General features: G+C 39.4%; 1 protein-coding gene across 2 annotated transcripts in view; it reads right to left on the bottom strand.

Moving 5' to 3' along the window:
- ca14 (carbonic anhydrase XIV) overlaps positions 1-22,447 on the bottom strand; it is a 109,180-nt gene that overhangs the window by 62,195 nt on the left and 24,538 nt on the right. For both annotated transcript variants that reach the window (XM_042740511.1, XM_042740513.1), the window contains exons 3-5: positions 9,526-9,705; positions 8,946-9,091; positions 7,602-7,697 (exon numbers count right to left, since the gene is read on the bottom strand). In XM_042740511.1, coding sequence (XP_042596445.1) covers positions 7,602-7,697; positions 8,946-9,091; positions 9,526-9,705 — 422 coding nt within the window. The remainder of the gene's footprint in view (positions 1-7,601; positions 7,698-8,945; positions 9,092-9,525; positions 9,706-22,447) is intronic.

Raw genomic sequence — 22,447 nt, 5'->3', positions numbered from 1 at the left:
AGATTTTTTTTTTTATTATTAATATTATTATTACTACTTATAAGTGGTCTTTGACTGCTTTAAGTAAAGTAGCATCAGAAAAATATGAGATATGAGACTTATAATTCATTATAACTATGAGAAGTATAATCCATTGTAAAAGTTGATTCAACGTGTTCATTGTGTTATAAATTATCATACTCTTAAAAGCTATATCCACAAATAAGTAAATATTATAATATATTAAAACTGTTCTTATGAATATTCATGAGATGATACAACATATTATAAGGTTTTTTATAATGCATTATGCATTTATTATAATGACTTAAGAATACCCATATAATGTATTATAAATACAGGCTTCATAGAAAGTGTTACCAACATTTGTTTATTAATAAATAATTAAAATGTCTCCTTTTTCACAATTATAAGGCTACTTCTGCCTGTGCTTTGTGGCAAACTTAATGCATGTGCTTGAGTATGGAATATATTATGGCTCATTATGGATTATAGATGTTAATGTAATATAAACGTGTGATTACTTGAATAATGACTTAAATGAACGACTAAGCTACTGGTAACTAGAAAAATCTTACGTGGGGGGCAGACCTATTAAATACCCTCTAGACATTTTTTAAGTTTTTAAAGCATTTTAAATACATTTGCATAAATTCTGAGAAGATTTTCGTGAATCTGGCCCCAGGTTTTGACTGTGAGTGTCACATCAGTAACGAATTGCCCAGTAATGAAACAAAAATAATTAGGCCTACATGACGTCTCAGGACAGTTTCTTATTACTGCAATATATTTTTTACATTTGTATTGCAAAAACGACTGCAGTGTTGCCGCGAACAATTAAAACTGAAAATAGTAGCTACAAAGCAACAAATACATTAAGAACAAATGTTTTTGTCTCTTTGGCAGATGTGCGTCTCTTTCGGCAGTTTCTTTGTCTCTCTCTCAGAGGCCCTCATCTCTCCTTAGAAAAAAAACATATTATATTGTAATGTATCTAATACTCTGTATGCAGTTGCAAAAATTACAAAAGCCAAACCAAACTAGGCATTTGTCCTACTTTGACTAAACCTGCTCTGCAAGTCTGAAACCCTCCTAAGACACTGTCCATATAAAGAGCAAGAGATTCACACCTTTATTTCAACCCCCACAAGCTATACAGAACCCCAACCCCTTCCAGCTGAACTGAATTCTGTGTTTTTTGGCTGTGAGGAACGCTGTGTTGTCATGTTACTGGGTTGAAATATGCTAATACCTGTACTCACAGCAGCCCTACTCTTTTTATTCATTATTTTCTTGCAGCCCATATTATTATTTTCACCAGACTATAATAATAACAAATTCACAATTGTTATTTAATCATTCTTTTTGCGAAAATTATAGTTATTTGTTAACGTAGGCATTTGAAGAAGGCTTTAAGACCAAGCGGAATCCTCTGCCAGCTGCTCCCGCTTCATAGTGAGCGTTCTGATTTTACAAAATCAGTTTTGGCGAATGCAACTTATTGATCATGAGTCCAACATTTAGCAAGGCAGGAAAACATTCAGTCTACCTGAAGGAAGACGTATTTCATTGTAAGTATGCTAATGCTGTTAGAGAGTAAAAAAAAAAAAAAAAAAAAAAAAAAAAAAACTATTGTAGGCTATTCTTAAACTTGGACCTCATTATACTGAAGTACAAATCCAAACACCAGAAGCAACCTACACTCTCTAAGTGCTTTTTCATTGAAAAGTATGCATTTTATTTATTCACAGACTATATGGTTGAAATAATATTTTAGTTCAAAACTTTAAGTGCCATTGTTTAGAAAAATGCTTTATTGACTTACGTTTCATAGACCTTCAGTTTTTATGCTTTAAAATTCCATGCCATTTGTAATTTCACAGTATTTTCACCTCCTAAATTACAAACCCAATTCCAAAAAAGTTGGGACACTGTACAAATTGAGTAAAAAAGGAATGGAATAATTTACAAATCTCATAAACGTATATTTTATTCACAATAGAATATAGATAACATATCAAATGTTGAAAGTGAGACATTTTTAAATGTCATGCCAAATATTGGCTCATTTTAGATTTCATGAGAGCTACACATTCCAAAAAGGTTGAAACAGGTAGCAATAAGAGGCCAGAAAAGTTAAATGTACATATAAGGAACAGCTGGAGGACCATTTTGCAACTTATTAGGTCAATTGGCAACATGATTGGGTATAAAAAGAGCCTCTCAGAGTGGCAGTGTCTCTCAGAAGTCAAGATGGGCAGAGGATCACCAATTCCCCCAATGCTGTGGCGAAAAATAGTTGAGCAATATTAGAAAGGAGTTTCCCAGAGAAAAATTGCAAAGAGGTTGAAGTTATCATCATCTACAGTGCATAATATCATCCAAAGATTCAGAGAATCTGGAACAATCTCTGTGCGTAAGGGTCAAGGCCGGAAAACCATACTGGATATCCACAGCTGAGCAACACAGGAGGCAGGTTCTGCACCAGAGCGCACGAAGTGAATGGGCATGCACAATTTTTAGAGGTGGGAGGGGGGGGTTGTTTCTTAAAATAATTTTCGGATGCAATGAAAAAAAACTGAATAAAAAACATACATGAAACTTGTAAATAGTTAACAACATAGCCTAGATTAGGCCCAGACTCTTTTGCTTAGTATATAATGTAAATTTGTTAACCCACAGTAACACATTTTAAACAATTAATCGCCTATTTTCATTTGCTGCATGTTTTTTAAAACTAAAAATACGTTTTTGAGAGGAAAAAATATATAAGTCATGTACAAGTCGCATTTTATTACATTCAGAAATTAAAACGGCAGGCCTAATAATGTTATAATGTTCCAACAGGATATTTTTAGTTCCCCTCACTTTACAACAAATCCTTTCAATTTAACTATCAGAACAGAACAAGAATTAAAAATATATAATTCTAATGGATAAATACAATTGCAGTGTATAATAATAATATAGGCTTAGCTTTAAAAATAAAATAAATAATTTAAAGCGAAATATAAGGTAAGGTTGGGCTTACCTCTCTCTTTTGGGACAAATCCAAACGTTTCCATATTCGTGATGTTCCCCATTTGAAGCTTAACTATTATTCATTAGGTAAAATAGGCTTTGTAGTTCACACGTGTTTCAGTATCGATGGAAAAAAAATCATAATTCGCAAAAATATGCCAAAGTGGACCGCTACTCACGCCTTATGGCACGGTGAACGGCTGCACTGTTTCTTATGAATATGTGCACGTGAGGCACCAGCGCGATCAAACAGCTGAAACAGATGATACTCCATTTTTGGTCACACAGTGAAAACAATGCAAAATTTAGCAGTTTTAATCTAATAGCAGAGTGTGTGTGGTGTTGTGTGTGTGTGTGAAGGACTTGTGTTTGTTTTTATGTGAACAAAAAAATGTTTGTGTGTGTGTGTGTGTGTGTGTGTGTGTGTGTATATTATATATATACAGTACAGACCAAAAGTTTGGAAACATTACTATATTTTAATGTTTTTGACTATTTTTAAGAAGTTTCTTCTGCACATCATGGCTGCATTTATTTGATTAAAAAAGAAAGAAAAAAACAGTAGTATTGTGAAATATTATTACAATTTAAAATAATAGTTTTTCTATTTGAATATACTTAAAAAAAAAAAAATTATTCCTGTGATGCAAAGCTGAATTTTCAGCATCATTACTCCAGCCTTCAGTGTCACATGTAACATCCAGTCTATCACATGATCATTTAGAAATCATTCTAATATTCTGATTTATTATGAGTGTTGGAAACAGTTCTGCTGTCTAATATATTTGATGAATAAAAGGTTAAAAAGAACTGCATTTATTCAAAAAAAAAAAAAAAAATCTAATATATATTCTTATAATATATTTTCTTTACTATCACTTTTTATCAATTTAACACATCCTTGCTGAATAAAAGTATTGATTTTATTTTTAAAAAAAGAAAGAAAGTAAATTAATTTACTGAAATTAATTTACTGTAGTGTATTTTGTTTTTTTATTATATTTTTTTTTTATTTTAATAGCTTTTTTTTTTTTTTTTTTTTTTTACTTTTTATTCATCAAAGTATCCTAAAAAAGTATCACATGTTCTGAAAAAATATTAAGCAGCATCAAAGTATCCTAAAAAAGTATCACATGTTCTGAAAAAATATTAAGCAGCATTTTATTTACAATATAAATTAAAAAGTATAATAAATTTAAAACAATAATTTTAAATTGTAATAATATATCACAATATTACATTTTTTTTCTGCATTTTTGATCAAATAAATGCAGGCTTGATGAGCAGAAGAAACTTCTTTCAAAAACATTAAAAATAGTAATGTTTCCAAACTTTTGGTCTGTACTGTATATGCCTATATATGTAATGACTGTTAAACAACAATAGCATGCATAACAGCCTTTGTGTAAAGGTTTTTCTTTTCATTTTTGATGTGTAGAGTGTAGCCTACTAGCACGCGACTGACTTGCAGTTAACGCCACGGCCCTGCGGCGGCAGTACACGCAGTGGTATTACCATTCTGGTTGTCCACCTACTGTACCTGTAAAATAAGGTTTACGTTTGTTCATCCATATATTGTATTTTTATATTGTGATTTGTGGAAAATATACTTGAATAGTTGCTGTTTTATATGCATAATGTGATCAGGAGTGCATATGTAAGGAAGTAAACTTACCTGTAGATTGGTACATCCTGGGGTGTGGCCTAGACTATAAAATGGCTGCCAGAGTTATACATGTGGCTGATTACTCGTCATGGATGAGGGTCAGGTTGGTTTGAGTGGAGCGAGCAAGCAATAGAAGCTTGTGGTAAAAAAAGTTTGTTAACCAAACTACTTAAATGTTGTTGTGACTATGGTCCAACAAAGAGACTTGTAAATATAGTTTTTTTTAATTATGTATATGTATGTATATGTATATGTGTTTTTTTTTTTTTTTTTTTTTTTTTTGCTGTGGGATCTACAGTATCTGTACAATAAATTAACCTTCACTGGAATTTCCTGTCACCATGGTCTTATTATGACTTCAAGTGCAATCTCTAACACTATGTATCTGGATTGCCTCTCTTGCCTTGCCCTGTTGGATATTGTTCACCGGAGATGGATCATGTCTGTCCTTGGATTACTCTTTATCTTGCCTATGCTATACCTGCTGTTGTTGTTGACCCATGCCTGTTTTTGACCACGTCTTTAATGAATAGGCCAAGCTTTGCATATGGATCTGCACATCTTGTTAGCCCCGTTACAGAATACTTGGCCACAGAAGGATCCAGCGGCTTTTCAAGTGGACACTGGCCAGGTATAGACATCGCAAAACTGTTATTAGCCCTCAAACAGGGCACACGAGGACTAGAATATTTGAACTTTGCTTGTTATTCTGATCTGATCTGTTTTGATAGACTTTTTCTGTGAGGGAGTTAATCCACTGATGAGATCTAAGCTCATTCATGAGGGTCCGCATTCATCACTCGTTCTGTTTATGGATTATGCTTTGTTGTGTGTTGGCTCTTCATTCACTGTGGGTGTCGTGCGACACTGCGTCTGTGACTGAAATGGCGGCCGCACCGGAGCGCACTCACATAATGCCGTTGACAGCAGAGCCTGTTCGCAAAATGACGATGACAATAACGCCAATCAAGTACAATCAAGTCACAGTTGATCTTCATGAGTCAAGTCACAGCTGATTTTCATGAGTCGAGTCAAATCACAGCTGATCTTTATGAGTCGAGTCACATCTCAGCTGCTCATCATGAGTCCAGTAACGTCTCAGCTGATCTGCCAGAGCCTCGTCACGTCTCGGCTGATCTGCCAGAGCCTTGTCACATCTCAGTTGATCTCCCAGAGCCTCATCACATCCCAGCTGATCTTCTAGAGTCTCGCCGCGTCTCAGCTGTTCATCCAGAGTCTCGTCACATCTTATCAGTTCGTCCAGAGTCACGTCACATCACAGCTAATCTTCTAGAGTCACATCACATCACAGCTGATCATCAAGAGTCACGTCACAACCTGTTTGATACACCCAGATTATCAAGGTCAGCTCTTCTGTATTCCAGTCTGAGATCCAGTGTGAGAGATGCACCGCTGGTGTTTGCATAAGTAGCTTGTATCCCCAAACCCACTCACTCTAGCCCTCCTGTTCCTGAACTGATTCCCCTGTCTGAAGCGTTTCCCATGATGGGGATCACTATCTGGTGTATTTGGGCTGCATACACTACCACAGAACTTCCAGAGATGGCGGTGCTCGCTCCAGGTCCTCCAGAGGTGGTGGCTGAGGCTGCACAACCCTTTGAAGCAGCGGTGCTCGCTTCGGCTCCTGGTATGGTGGTGACACCCAGCAATACACATTCAGCCTGTCATGTCACGGTCGAAGGAACCGTTGCTGAACTATGTGCCTGTCTTGTTAAGGAGAATATTCATGAACTTTCCCTGTTTCCTGATGGTATGGCTGCAGAACCTCCAGAGGTGACAGTGGAATCCATTTATAAACTCTTGTCCTGTTCTGTTCTGGCCAGGGAGGCCATCTGGAATCCCTCTGCCTGTCCTGTAACAGCTATGAAGGCCGTCTGTGAACTCCCTGCCTGTTCTGTTCCAGCCAAGGAGGCCGTCTGTGAATTCTCTGCCTGTCCTGTTCCGGCCAAGGAGGCCGCCTATGAACTCTTTTCCTGTCCTGCCACGGCTACGGAGGCCGCTTATAAACTTTTCTCCTGCTCTGAACCAGCTGAGGAGGCCATCTCAGAACTCTTTTCTAGTTCTAAAGTTGTCATGAAGGTCAATTATAGACTTTTGTCCTGTTCTGATCCAGCCGAGGAGGCTGCCTATGAACTCTAAGCCCTGTCTGTCACAGCCAGGGATGCTGTCTGTGAATTTCCTGACTGTTCTGTTGCAGCTGCAAGAGCCATTCTGGAACAGCTTGTTCTGACCAAGGCCTTAAATGTAATTTTCCCTGCCCAGTTAATGTCACAAATCTTGTGCCTGCCCTTCCGTTTGCTCACCACCAGAGATCACCTGCTCATTAAGATTGACTCTTGCACCACACTACTATTGCACTTCACACTGGACTACATTTCCCATAATCCATTGCACTGATTACATACACAGCTGCAACCAATCAAACACCCTACATAAGCCACGGACTTCCTCACCACAGAGTATTGTAAGTGCATATCACTCTCATAGCGATAGGTACTCTACAGAGCCTGTTCTAGTTTTATTATCTAGTCATAGTCCTGCCTTGCCTATTTTTCCCATGTTCTGATTCTTGCTGGTGTTTTTCAGATTACTCTCTCGTCTCGCCCTGTTCTGACTCTGTTTACCCCTGCCTGGACTATTGCTGTGTTTCTGGATTAACTTTCTTGCCTTGCCCTGTTGGATATTGTTCACCGGAGATTGATCACATCTGTCCTTGGATTACTCTTTGTCTTGCCTATGCTATACCTGCTGTTGTTGTCGACCCATGGCTGTTTTTGACCATGTCTTTGCATAAACTTAGCATATGGATTCACACGTCTCACATCTCGTTTGCCCCATTACAGATTAATTATTAATTAAATTAATATGTTTAGAATAAAAGCAAAGAACTCACCTCAATTAGGATTGCCAAAACAGCCAGGCCATTCTCCTGGGTCTTAGCTTCTGACATATTAGCATAAATCTCTGTATTGTAATGGACAATATGGAGCTGACAGAAAAGAAAGAGAGCGTCTTTTTTAGTTATAGACATCTTACAGAAGACAATTTTCACTTAATTCTTTGTTAATAGCTGATTATTTGGGAATGCTAAATGTGTTTTTATTGTCTAAAACCTTAATAGGAACACTATTTTATTGGCTGACAGCACTGTTTGGCCCCCTTTTGGCACTGCATCACCATTGTCTCATAAGGTAGTGTCTGTACCTTTGTTCCTCAGATCTGTTTTCTTTAGGTGGCTACCATTTCTTTACCTTCAAAGGAATAGCCATAAAAGATCTGTCTCCTCAAAAAGAGTCTGGCTTTTACAGCTGGCACTTACAGGTGCCAAAAAAGGATGTGGTCTATGCCCATCTTGTATTGCGTTGATTGTACTACACTCTTCAAAAGTGCAGTTTCAGGATGCTGGCCAAGTATGTCATGGTGCAGATTAGGCTGAGAGACAATTGATCTGATGGATCTTTCCAAGTCAAATGAAGTTTCTAAGGTTTGTTTTGGGGGGAAACCTTACCAAGACCATTCATGTGCTGACCTTCCTCTTCAATTGGCTGACTCTAGCACAGTCCTAGGATTTGGTGTGTCAGTTTCAAGACTGTTCTTAATCAGTTGTGAGATATAAGCTTGGGGATGGATCCTCAGGAGCGTGTTCTACTGCAGAGTTTATAGGGTTAGTATCTGACTCACACTCAATGCTGGTATGGTTGTCTTCAGTCTTTTACCTGGGGTGAAGGAAACCATTTTAATGCAAGGTTTCCCTCCAATAGGAGGTTATATGCTCTCAAATAGAAGCTATATGGGTTCTGGTGCCAGACTTGCAAATTAGACCCACTGTTCCCTCAGGAGCGTTTTTCTGCAGGCATTGCCATGTTAACTTTTTTAGTGACAGCAATTGCTGCTGAGCACTTTCTAGTTGAAAGTGTTTCTCTGGGGAGGCATTCACTTGTTTTAAATGTTATGCGTGGGGCAAGACTGTTGAGACCGTTCTGTCCCATTTCAGTTTCTTCCTGGGACCTATCCTGTCTTTGAAGAGCTCCTGAGCTCATCTCTAGGCCTTAAAGCAGTGCTTCTCAGGTTAAGTTTACACAATAATGACTGTACTATACAAAAATGTGATTTAATTTGGTTTTTCGAAAAAGTTTCACATACAGACAATAATATTGTCAAAATTATCCCTGTTCACACAAATCTGCAAAAATGACTAAATACTTTGTATTATGCATGCCACAACATAAGCACACACCTCTGCTGCAGTGCTGTGTCCATTAATGGTATGTTCACTTCCTGTAGCCACTCCTACTTCACTACCCCAGTGCAGGTGCAGCTGTACAGCACTATAATGCCATGGCAACCCAGCCACGCTCATCCAATGTGGCAATGTCATCTGCACTGTGTGAGAAAACAAGTGGGAGGTTTAAGAGGGTAAAGAAAAGGGTCATATTTAGCAAACAGTAATTCACTGTCACACAGTTTTATGCTCGGTGACATAGACTTTAGTCACACTCAAACATATAAATGTCATTGCAATACGCAAAGACATTTGTGAATTTTTAAGTGTGACTTAAGCATCTAAATACTTTTTTAGGCCACTTTATCTAAAGTTTATTTTCTACATCTTAATATCTTCATACCTTATAGCTGCAAAATAGCTTGAATTTGCTCAATTGCATATGAGGCATAAAGATATTATATAGACAAAAATATGATATGAAGCTGCTTGAAACCATGTGTATAGTGAAAAGTACTGGATGGCAGAGTTTAATAGTTTCTGTCTGTGTCTAAGTCTGAGACCATTTTGAATGGGTAAAAAAAGACAAATTTACCTGTATGGCCATTATTGTAGAGGGTGAATGGCCTATTCCCATAATGGTTGTATCCCAGCGGCTGCACAGGGATTAGCATTGGATCATACAGTGTTTGCGATGTGTCCACATTTATGGGTGACTGACTAGAACCACCACAGTCAGGAAAAAACTCAGCCCATTCTGTCTGACCCACAGCACCTAACACAACCACAAAAGGGTGATACAGCGAGTTGAATGTTGGTGTAGAAGTCAATCAATGAAAAATAAATGAACAGTATATAAGAAAATGTTTGTTTGACTCTTTATAACATTTTAGCTCATAATGAAGCTCATAATGAAGTATTAGCTAAGTGTTAAGTCATGCAAAGTTAATGAGGATACACGTGGTTACAAAAGCATAGACTACACACACAAACACACACACACACACACATACATGTTTTTTCAGCGCTGAAACATTCTGTAGTGAATTTAGATGTTAAAAGACAAAGGAGGGACAGATAAACATAATGAAAAGACCAAAAAAGATTTTTAAATATATACTAAAATATTTTATTTTACAATAAGAGTGTTTCAGTGTTTCGGCTTGGTGCCAAGTCAGTTCTGTATACACAAGGATTAGAGGCCCACACAATCCCTGTTCCCCAAACCCCTGTTCAACTCAAAAATGTGGGTGGGTGGGGTGTGGGGTCAGAGTTGCTCTCATTGATCTGTAGTTGCCAAGGAGATCTCTATGACAACTGACATACTCCAGGCCACTGCCAGTTTACCTCTGGCATGCTTCCTCAAACATGGACAGAGAACAAAGCATCACTCAAACAAGTAACTACATTTTGTTCAGAATTTTTATGGTCATAAAAAAATCAACATTTATTCAACTTAAACTAAACTACTTATTTAACATTTAATCTACATGGAAATATGATCAAACCAGTCTTGTTTTTACTCTTTTTCAATCAGAGAACATGCAGGACTGCAGTTAATATGGTTTTGAATCAAAAGGTCACTCAAAGTAAACAACATCCTTCAGTATACATGCAAACATTTATTTTTGCCCCCACATGATTTAAACAAACTATTTGAAGAGGATAATAGCATCACATTTAAGTTAAACAAGTGATTCTTTTATTTAAAACAAAACAAAACAAAACAAAACAAAAACAAAAACAAACAAACTTTGTGGTGCCCTCAATACATCTAGGCCCTGATTCACAGTAAAATTAGGATATTTAAAGTTTATATATATATATATATATATATATATATATATATATATATATATATATATATATATATATATATATATATATATAAATGCCTTAGGAAAAACACATTACTGGTGTGCATCTTGAGACAAAACAATGGCACCGACATATTTTAAGATCTGTCAGAGCAAGTTATTTTTTTAGTTAAGACAGCTCAAACGTGCATTTTAGTCTGGGACTAGGCTTAAGCCTTGTCTGTGAAACCGGAAGACAGAGCTTAAAATACAACATAGGCACAGAATACGATAAAATGGATGAAAAAGTGACTTAATTACATGGAATAATTAATTCTGAATTTAAGCAAATGCCAGGAGAAGAGCCAGTAAAACTGACGATATAACAAACACAAACTGCATCTGCAAAATGGAAGCAAATGCAAATGGAAACTCACCAACAAAGGCAGAAACACCGAAATACTACAGACTTTGACACATTATCACAGTTTGCTGTTTAGAACTTGAAGCTACTTTTCTGATTCAAAAAGGATGTCCTTACTCCTTATTAAACGGATAGTCAGATGATCTCAAGGCTTTCCACCACAAGGCAATGCCCCCAACCTGTTCAGGGGCACAACAAAGCCGTTTTTGCACTCTCACAGCAAAGATGATCTCTGAGGACTCCTCTTTCTCAGCTTTCACCTTGTTATTGTTGTAATGCATCTAAATTATGAAAAACAAACAGGAAGTTATTCAAGCAGTGATTCAATGTGAAGTGCAGACTTTGCTTACGCAATTAGCTTGTGAGCTGGTGTCTTCACATCTCAGCTCACAGTGAATGCAAAGAATTGCATCTCAGCATGTGCTGTTAGTTAACAATGCATTTGGGAACACAACAGTGCATTTTACAGTATTTTTCAATACACACAATACCTACATACTATTTTGAAACACTTAATATAAAGCATGTTTCATGTTTGGGACAAATTGGATTATGCACTTTCCACACAGCAGCTCACTGTCACAGTGTCTGGCCTGTGTATCCCTGGGTGTCCACTAGAAGTCTCACTTCCCCTTATCGTCACCCCACTTCAGAACTACATTTCCCACAAGTCTTGTTGGTACTCATCACTCCTCATTGCACTCAGCTGTCCCTGGTCATTAATCATTGCACTCATCCAATTCCCCGTTAGTATTGTCATTTCCCTGTGTATAAATACCCCGGTTGTTCTGTCATTGTTACGGAGTCCTTGTTTAATGTCATCCTGGTTTTTCGTGTTTCTTGGCCGATGTTTCGTGTTTTGACTGCTTATCTGGATTTTGACCTTTGCCTGGCTGGATTATGATATTTGGTTTCTCCCAATAAAACACTGCTTTTGGATCTACCGTTTGTGTGCGTGTCGTGACAGAAGGACTCCGTCATGCCTAGATCCAGCGGTGTGGGATTTCGAATCTGTTCCCCAGCCACCATGGAGGAACGGAGGGGGAGATTCCTGAACTTAACCACCCTTCGTCAAAGGGGGAGCGAGGTGGGTGGCCTGGCGCAATTGTTTTGGACCATGGCAGTCGGGTTAGGTTATAATGATGCAGTACTGAAAGACTTGTTTAATGATTGCCTGGATGACCCTTTGCCTCAATGGGAGATGAAGGGGTTGGAGATCCTGGACTTTTGGAGGTTTACCCATTACCTGCACCATCGTGCTCGGTGGGATGCAGCAACCCCCCCTGAGTCTCCAGACAAGACTGCCGCCAGCCCAGCGCCACAGCACCAGATGGCCGCCAGCCCAGCGCCACAGCACCAGATGGCCGCCAGCCCAGCGCCACTGCACAAGATGGCCGAATCTACACCTGTGTTGCCAGAAAAGATGGCTGACTCAACGCCTGAGTCTTCCGTCAAGGTGCCACCGACTTGCCATCATAGAAGGCGGAGGAGGAGACAGGCGTCTACCATTCCTCAAAGCCCGGAGGACGTTCCCGAGCGGGCCGTTGCCGTCCAGGAGGACGTTCCCGAGCGGGCCGCTGCCGTCCAGGAGGACATTCCCGAGCAGGCCGCTGCCGTCCCAGAGGCGGTGCCCGATGCTGTTCCGGAGGCCGAGGCGGTGCCTGATGCTGTTCCGGAGGCGGTGTTTGAGGCCGTGCCCGAGGCCGTTCCCGATGCGGTGCCCGATGCCGAGGCGGTCCCCAAGGCCGCTCCCGATGGCGTGACCGAGGCGGTGCCCGAGGTGGTTCCGGAGGCCGAGGCGGGGCCCGATGCCGAGGCGGTGTTCGAGGCCGTTCCCGATGCGGTTGCCGAGGCCGTGCCCGAGGCCGCTCCTGATGGCGTGGCCGAGGCAGTGCCCGAGATGGTTCCGGAGGCCGAGGTGGGGCCCGATGCTGAGGCGGTGCCCGATGCTGTTCCGGGGGCCGAGGCCGTTCCCGAGGCGGTGCCCGAGGCCGTGCCTGATGCGGTGCCCGAGGCCGCTCCCGATGGCGTGACCGAGGCGGTGCCCGAGGCCGTTCCAGAGGCGGTGCCCGAAGCCGAGGCGCCTTCACGTCTCCGCAGGCCGTCCAGAGCACCCTCACGTCTCCGCAGGCCGTCCAGAGCGCCTTCACGTCTCCGCAGGCCTTCCAGAATGCCTTCACGTCTCCGCAGGGCCTCCGGGATGGCAGGTTCCACTCTGGTTGCTCAAATGGCGGGTTCCTCCCTGGCCGTCGGCACAACCGGAACTGACGGATCCTCCGTGGCCACCTGAACTGCCTGGTCCCTCGTGGTCCCCTGAACTTTCGGGTCCACCCTGGCCCCCCTGAACTGACTGATCCACCTTGGCTGCCAGTGGGAGCCATCGCTGCCTGTCCCTGTTCCCTTACACAGGCCTGGCCCTCCATCCCTCCCCCTGTTCTACCTCCACCAGTCCACCTCCCTCCTGGTCTTTTTGGTTTGTTTTTTGTGTCTGAGGAGCACCTGGAAGCTGCTCCTTAGAGGGGGGGTAATGTCACAGTGTCTGGTCTGTGTATCCCTGGGTGTCCACTAGAGGTCTCACTTCCCCTTATCGTCACCCCACTTCAGAACTACATTTCCCACAAGTCTTGTTGGTACTCATCACTCCTCGTTGCACTCAGCTGTCCCTGGTCATTAATCATTGCACTCAGCCAATTCCCCGTTAGTATTGTCATTTCCCTGTGTATAAATACCCTGGTTGTTCTGTCATTGTTACGGAGTCCTTGTTTAATGTCACCCTGGTTTTTCGTGTTTCTTGGCCGATGTTTCTTGTTTTGACTGCTTATCTGGATTTTGACCTTTGCCTGGCTGGATTATGATATTTGGTTTCTCCCAATAAAACACTGCTTTTGGATCTACCGTTTGTGTCGTGACACTCACTCTGAGTCCTCTATTTTTCAGATGTGCTTGTAACATCAAACTACTGTATAATGATTTAAATAGCTCATTCTATATTTTTTATAAGTTATATATCATACAAACTCTATATGGAGTATATACACTTAATGTACAAATGTTCCAAATCTGTATGAGTTTTTCTTCTGTTGAACACAAAAGATGATCTGTTATAGAATGTTGTTAACCAGACAGCTGACAGTAGCAATGACTTCCATAGTATTTTTAAATTTTTTTTTCCTACTATGGAAGTCATTGGTTATCGTCAGCTGCGGGGTTACTAACGTTCTTTAACATATCTTCTTTTGTGTTCAGCACAAGAAAGAAACTAATACAAATTTGGAACAAAATGCAGGTGAGTAAATTACTATTTTAATTTATGGGTGAACTATCCCTTTAATAATTATATTAAGCCATTTTGCATTTTATTTTTCCATCCCCAAGGTTTAAGACCTCTTGAAAAGATAATTAATGCTTTTCTCATTCCATTTAAGATACCCAAGACTTTTTATGGACTTTAATTTGATCAAACTGAATTTAGGATCAAATGACCCATGTGGACTCTGACTTACCAAATATGCACACCTGGTGCCTCTAAATGAGTTTTTGTTGTTGTTGTTGTTCTGGCTCATCTTTCAGTCTCCTACTGCCCAGTTCATCTGAGAGGTGGCTCATTGGTTTAGAGTACAGCCCAGCATCCTACATGTCTCAACTGATGCTCCTCCCACAACAGCAAAACGGCCGACCTAAAAGAGTGTCAGGGATATATTTGCACAAAACATGGATAGGTTACAAATAAATGTTATGGGAATGTAGTTTTCCTGCTAAAAAACATTAAAAACAACATTCACCTGGTAGATGTGTGTTGACTGAAAAACTTTCTTTTCTCAAAATAAATAAATAAAAAACAAGAAAAAAAATACTTTTAAAATGTAAATTACTATCACATGTTTGGCATCTTCACATTGAAGAATCCTCTTTGGTTTTTCTAACTTGGACAAATCCTTTAGAGGGAGTGAAAGGTGATGAGTAGAGATGAAACCCCAAACCTCCAGATAGAGTTCTTTCACTTTGGACACTTTTTCAGCCAGTATTACAATCATTTTACAATAAACAATGTCTTGAAAGTGAACCCCACCCCTACACACCATCCTCTGACCTAGATTTAAAAAACAAAGTAAAAATGAAGAGTATGCAACACCTGTCGCAGGTAACAATTTACATTAATTCATTCTTACCTTATGCAAGCAAACCTGGGACATATCCCTCTGATGGGCCTACGAAAAGGCAAAAATGAAGGGTGAAAAATATAGCCATTGGTCAATCAAACATTGGTTGTAATTAGTTTTGTGACATACTGACTTAAGGTGTGTAAAAAGTGTAAAGTAAAACAAAAGTAATCTACAAAACTGGTCACATAGAACATAAAAATTACATAAAATCAAACAATGCTAGGTTTCCTTTATTATCAAACTCAAAGTAGGAGCACAAATAATCATTTTTGTACAAATATTTATTACATTAATATTTTCAAAGTTTTTTTTTTCAGGAAAAAAAAGTTAAGATCGTGATCAGCATGCTCATGCTATCACACGCAGTGTTCAAATACAAACATTGCACTCTCACGATTATATCTGTAATGCTGGGTACACACCAAAAGATTTGCGATCGGGCCGCTCTGACGTTCTTCCGATCAGGTTCGGACACTCTAAACACATTTCACACCAAGGGAAAATCTGATAAGATAATCTGTAGAACCATCAAGATAATCGGGACATAGCTAGGATTGTAGTCTGTGGGGAAATCGGCCCAAAATCAGCCCGATTATCTTTTGGTGTGTACCCAGCATTAGGGTTTGGTGGAAAAACAAACCGAAATGTAATATATTTAAGGAAAGTCCTTACCTTGGCCATTGGTCTGTGCGGCGCGTGTTCATGAGATTCTAAAGAGTGGCAGATCACTCATATTTGTCCAGAAAAACACACAAGTTGTAAGGAAGATGAATAATGATACACCTGAAATTAAATACAATCGATGTGCTCCTTTTCTCTGAATCCGTAATGTTCGTCGCTTCGAAAAGAATTAACATCTGTCATCAAATAAAGGGAACTCTCTGTGAATAAAGTACACAGATTTTTATATTATTATTATATCTAGGCATTATATTTTATGCCCCCTTTTGAAAGTAGTCTTTTATTACTTACCTCTAAAAACTACTTTGTCGCTGCCCTTAGGCCTCGTCTCTGTCTGTTGTGCATTTGAAATCTATTACAGCGAGCTTTGATTGGCGGTTGGCAGCCAGCTTTAAGTTACATTACTGCCACCTAATGGACTGGATTGAGGCGGATGAAGAAAGCTGAATTCTTGCTATTAACATGTATTCTTTAGGTGAATTGTTAAATGTACGAATTTGTTGAATGTGCTCCTCTAGCAAGCCAAAAACAGTTAAAGAAACCATTAATTACTAAAAACATTACTACTACTACTACTACTGTTACTACTACTACCAGCATCACTATTACTAATCATAACAATAATGTCCACCTGGTTCATCTCACTGGTCACAGTTTTTTGTTAATCCACAAACTCAGCAGGCAGAGTTTTATTTTATGTATGTATGTATTTATTTATTTATTTATTGGTGCTAGTGGTGATGAGTTCACAAAATTAAACAGTATTCATCCTCTGATGAGCATGTGCTCACTACATTTCACAAAAATGTACCAAATTTATTTGCATTTGCATTAAAGTGTTGAATGAGGGATTGACAGTCTAAATTCCACCATGGGGGAAATACAGACCATTACAGATTCTGATGGAATTTCAACATTGAATCAATGTCACCCTGCTATCTGGGAAAGCAGTTATTGTAAATGAAATGATCGCAGATAATAGTTTTGATGAAACCTGGTTCAAACCAAATGACTATATTGGTCTAAATGAGTCTACTCCACCAAACTACTGTTATGTCAAGTATGAGCACCGTAAGATTGGTCATGGTGGCGATGTTGCAGCAATATATAGTGATACTCTCAATGTTACTCAGTAAACAGGAAACAAGTTTAACTAATTCGAAATACTTATACTTAATGTTACTCTATCAGATATGCAAAATAAAGCTCTCCTATCTCTTGCTCTGGCTACTGTGTATAGACCGCCAGGGCCGTTTACAGGTTTCCTAAAAGAATTTGCAGATTTTATTTCGGACCTATTGGTTAATGTTGATAAAGTGCTAATCATCTGAGACTTTAACATTCACGTTGATAATACAAATGATGCTATAGGACTTGCGTTCACAGACTTATTAAACTCTTTTGGAGTCAAGCAAAATGTCACCAGGCCCACTCATCATTTTAATCATACACTAGATTTAATTATATTGCATGGAATTTGACATGGTGATAGTGTTGTCACAGTACCAAAATTTCAGTATTCGCTACCAATACCAGTGAAAATCCACGGTTCTTGGTACCAATTTCGGTACCAAAGCAAAATACAAAAATTGACTATACTTTCATTTAATCCAAACTGTGTACATATTTAATTTTAAAGGGATTTTGAATTTTAAAGCCAAGAATAACAACTAAGTTAGCTAAAAAATAACAGCAACAACAAAAAAAGCACAGAACTGCTTTTCTGACCGAAATTACACAATGTTAACCATTTGTACATTCTCTAACATGTATATTTTAGATTCACAATTCATTAAAAAGCCTCTGGTGTGAAAAAATAGTAAATATCATCATGTCATCCAGTTTTTTTATCCTAATAAAAGTTATAGGAGCATTAAATAGCTAGTTAATAAAGAAACTTAATTCTAATGCTCATTATATTAGCGTTAACCAAACATATGCTCATGATTAATTACTCTAACAAGAGCGTTTATTTCAATCCGACATTCAAATTTAAATATTTCATAGTATTCATAACAGAAGCAATATGCCCACAGCGGCATATGCGAATTCATTCTCTTCTAGCAGTAGGTGTTTGTAGAGCGCACAAGAGAGAGAGGTTTCCCCGATAACGGCTGTAATCAAATAAGCGCTGAGCCTGCACTCACAAACGCTCCTCAGGCATAACAGGCAAGATGACATCCATAATTTTCTAAAGACAGTCGGTTTTCTTCAGAAATACAGTGATATAAAAACACCCGCACCGGGTTTAGACTTTGACAGGTGCAGTGCTCATGTTTATTCAACGAAGTCAAAGGCTTTTGGAAAATCTGTTTGTTGTGGTCAGTTTTGATATTCTCAATGTATAGGAAACATTGTGAAACTTACCTGCTTGAACTCTTTAATTTGATCTGGTTGTCTGTAGGGCTGTGCGATTAATCGAAATCGTAATAAAATCACGATTTGAGCGTGCGCGATTTCTAAATTTTTAATACGATTTTCCGCGGTCCCGACTTCCCACAGTATGCTATCCCAACCAGTCAGAATGCAGCGCACCTAAGTGGAGCGCGAGAACAGAACAGACTGGGCATATGCCAAACTCCAAGTACACACTCTGTCTGTGATGCGTATTTTTTCTGAGCCCATGTGAATGGATCAGAACGTTCACACTGCACGCGGTAAAAGATGTGAATAGAAAAGGATAGAAATTGAAAGGTGCGAAAAGAATGTGTATGTGGTTCATGAGAGTGTTGTGTTTTGGTGAGTGAGAGGAGACATGTTTTAATTGCGCGCACTCTCTGGACGAGAGCAGCGTGTATCTGAGCACGCGTGTCCGGTTTTATGACAGAGAAAAGGAAATCCGTGTGCTTTCGCAATAACGCGCTCTCGCTGCTGCTTCTGCACCGCATACACATATTGTATACGCACTGCAGACGGAGTACTTGTGAACCTTGGGCAATAAATATATTTCAGCACCTGAGACACCGCTACAATGAGCTCTATGACCAATGCATGGCAAAAAAAAAAAAAAGCCCTGGACACGGGTTTTATTTACGGAAGAGGATTAGGGCCAAGCAATAATAAAAAAAATAAAACCATCTCGAGATTATTAAAGTCATTATGTGCTAATTATTTATTGTGTAAACTCATACATTACAACGCCATTAGCTTAATCATAGCTGTCCAAAGTGCCAGAGTGCATTTGGGTGATAGCGTATTTCTTTGTTACTGAAAGAAAGTCTAAAATATAGCTTGACTAAGTGCCGCCAATTCTCTGCCAAGTTGTGTGCCTCTATAGGTCTATGCAAAGTTGAACACTTTGTTGATATAGCGAATGCAACTCTGCCATGTCCATCTTCTAGGCAATCGAATGCGTTATTCTCTACATTTCATTTCGACTTTTTTTCTCGAAACACAATGACTTTATTCTCGAAATTAAATGAGTTTATTCTCACGATTATTTCGACTTTATTCTCGAAATTTAATGAGTTTATTATTTTTTTTCTCGAAATTTAACGAGTTTTTTTTCTCGAAACACAACGACTCTATTCTCGAAATTTAATGAGTTTATTCTCAAGATTGTATTTCGACTTTTTTTTCTCGAAATTTAACGAGTTTAATCTCGCAATATAATGACTTTAATCTCTAGATGGTTTTATTTTTTTATTATTGCTTGGCCCTAATCCTCTTCCGTATTTATTTTATTTTATTTATTTATTTTATTTTGCCATATGTCTCTAGACATTTTGTTTGACATCTTAGTGATTATTTTGGATTATGTATGTTCTAGATGGATGTTTATTTTTTTTTGTTTTGGTGTTATTGGTTTTCTTTTGGAAATATGTTTCAAATTTATACTGAGTGCATTTATGACTGTAAAGCATGTCTGTGTGTGTCAAAATCGTGATTAAAATTGTAATCGCAAAATTGGTCAAAAAATCATGATAGGTTTTTTTTTGTCCGTATCGCACAACCCTAGTTGTCTGTCTTTAAAGTGTTTTGTTAGTTTGGTGTGTTTCCTCCTTTTGAGGTAGCCTCATCTCATTGCTTTTATGAAAAAAAAGCTCATCTGTGCACCTTTCGGATAGTGTCACAGTTCATGAATTCGCTGTCTCTCTCTCGGCTTGTTTAGTGTGCAGGTGTGGGTCTGTGGGCGTGGTCTTTGATCAAGGCTGATTTCAGCACCACCTGCGTTCCATTATGTGTCTATTTAAGTGCAGTAACTGGTGTCTCATGTTGTCAGATCGTTGTGGTTCTTCCCTGTGTTCCGTTCTGTTCTCCTGGCTGTCTTGGATCGTGGATTCCTCCGTTGTTCTTCGTCGAGTCTTCTTGTTCCCCGCACTGGAATCACGAGCACCTTTACCGGGAGATACAGCACTGGATCACCGAGGATCATCACTGTTGTCCACCGAGATCCTTGCGTCACACACCATCTGAGCTTGTGATCGTCGTCACTCTTCCCCTGTGGTTTCAGGGTCTTTGTTGTCTGTTTGTCTGACCATATTATATCTTGTCATTAAACCGCCTTGCATTTGCATCCTGTCTCTGAGTTGTGATAGCGCACCAAGAACCGGGTTGACCGGGTACTCGGTACCACCGGTACTTAAAAAAAAATGGTATCGTTTTTTTATTACCGACATGGTCTTTTGACAACATTACATGCTGATATAGGGATTTTACCTCAAAGTGATGATATTACTGACCACTACCTTGTATCATGCTTCCTGCATATTACTGATATTAACTATATGGCTCTATGTTATCGTCCAGGTAGAACCATTGTACCAACCACTAAAGATAGATTCAGAAATAACCTGGTTGATTTCTCAACTGCTCTGTGTACCCATAAATACACATGAACTAGACGAAATGACTAACAATATGGGCACTATTTTCTCTAATACATTAGAAGCTGTTGCCCCCATCAAATTAAAAAAGGTTAGAGATAAAAGTACTCACCATGGTACAACAGCAATACCCAGTCTCTCAAGAAAGAAACTTGTAATCTTAAGCACAAATGGATTATAGATGTAAATTTAATATAAACCTGCGATTAGTTGAATAATGACAAATGAACGACTAGTAACTAGAAAAATCTTACGTGGGGGCAGACCTACAGTATTAAATACCCTCTAGGCATCTCTTTTAAAGTTTTTAAAGCATTTTCCCTGACTGCAGCTGTCAAATGTAATACATTAGCGAGGCAAAACTGACGTCTATTTGCGAAAATGCGCTTTTTTGATAACTTGTGGTTAAAGCGCCACTCAGCGGTCAAAAGCTGCAAATGCACTTTGCAGACGGGGCGGCAGTATGCGCGGCGCTATAACCACGGTTTTGGTTGGCCACCGACTTTATTTACATGTAAGTGTTGTTAAAACATTTTAAAAACTAGTTAGAGTTTGTTACAAGTTAAATAAAAAGAAAAGTAGGCTACTGAGCATCTATCTAAAACAAACAGAGAAAAAAAGTATCAGATACGTATGTTACAGTACGTGACAGTCACAATCTTGTAACATTAGAATTTAAAAACTATTTAGAGTTTGTTACCAGTTAGAAAATAAAATAAAAAAATGGTCACTTAGCTTACCGTATTTTAAAACAAAAAAGTATCTTTCCAGAATATGGTAGTTTTTCAGTGTTAAAATTTGTAAAAGATAAAGTTTGTTTCCAGTTAAAAAAAGAAAAAAAATTTTTGATCTTACCGCAATCTAAACAAATAAGTCTCGGTTACGTGTGGTAACCCTCGTTCCCTGAAGGAGGGAACAGAGACGCCACATCGGTGACCGATGAAAATGGGATATCGTTTCGATAGACCAATCTACTTCGAGTGTAAACTAAAAACTAAACGCAATTATTGCATCCAACTGCTGCTGATCAAAGCGTGAGTATAAGGCAGCAGGTGCAATGCATACCAGGTTTTCGCTTAGGAGCCAAGCTGGAGACCCGGCAGATCAGCGGCGGTACAGCAACCATGGCGACGGGACGTGGCGTCTCCGTTCCCTCCTTCACGGAATGAGGTTTACCATACGTAACCGAGACGTTCCCTTTCAGTCGGTCACTCTCGATGCCACGTCGGTGACTGACGAAAATGGGATCCCTACCAAAGCACCATGGATGCTGCCCCTTCCAGTGCCCTGTGTGAGCCGCCTGCGCCCCTATTAGGTGTAGGCCGGGGGTCGGAATAAGTAGTTCCACTCACTTACACTGGGAATTGGGTAACAGTGGGATTGGGTCAGGGAGGCTGCGGAAGCCTCATCCTTCCCGAAGGAGGTCTTGGGAGAAAATACACATATAGCATCCGTTTAGGTGTATATGAAGAAATTTGAGGTGATTAAAACCCTCTTGGGAAGGCAGAAGTCTGCCGGGGAAACAACAGGGTCTACAGTACGGACACTCTGGAGCAGTTTTAGCAAGCCGACACTAACCGGGGCCTCTCGGTGCCGCTACCCGTTTGAGGTGAGAACGGAACACGAA

Source organism: Cyprinus carpio, chromosome B16 (assembly GCF_018340385.1).
Source record: "Cyprinus carpio isolate SPL01 chromosome B16, ASM1834038v1, whole genome shotgun sequence".
Taxonomy (NCBI): domain Eukaryota; kingdom Metazoa; phylum Chordata; class Actinopteri; order Cypriniformes; family Cyprinidae; genus Cyprinus; species Cyprinus carpio.
Note: the sequence above shows the minus strand (reverse complement) of the source record. Positions and strands in the feature narration are given on the sequence as shown.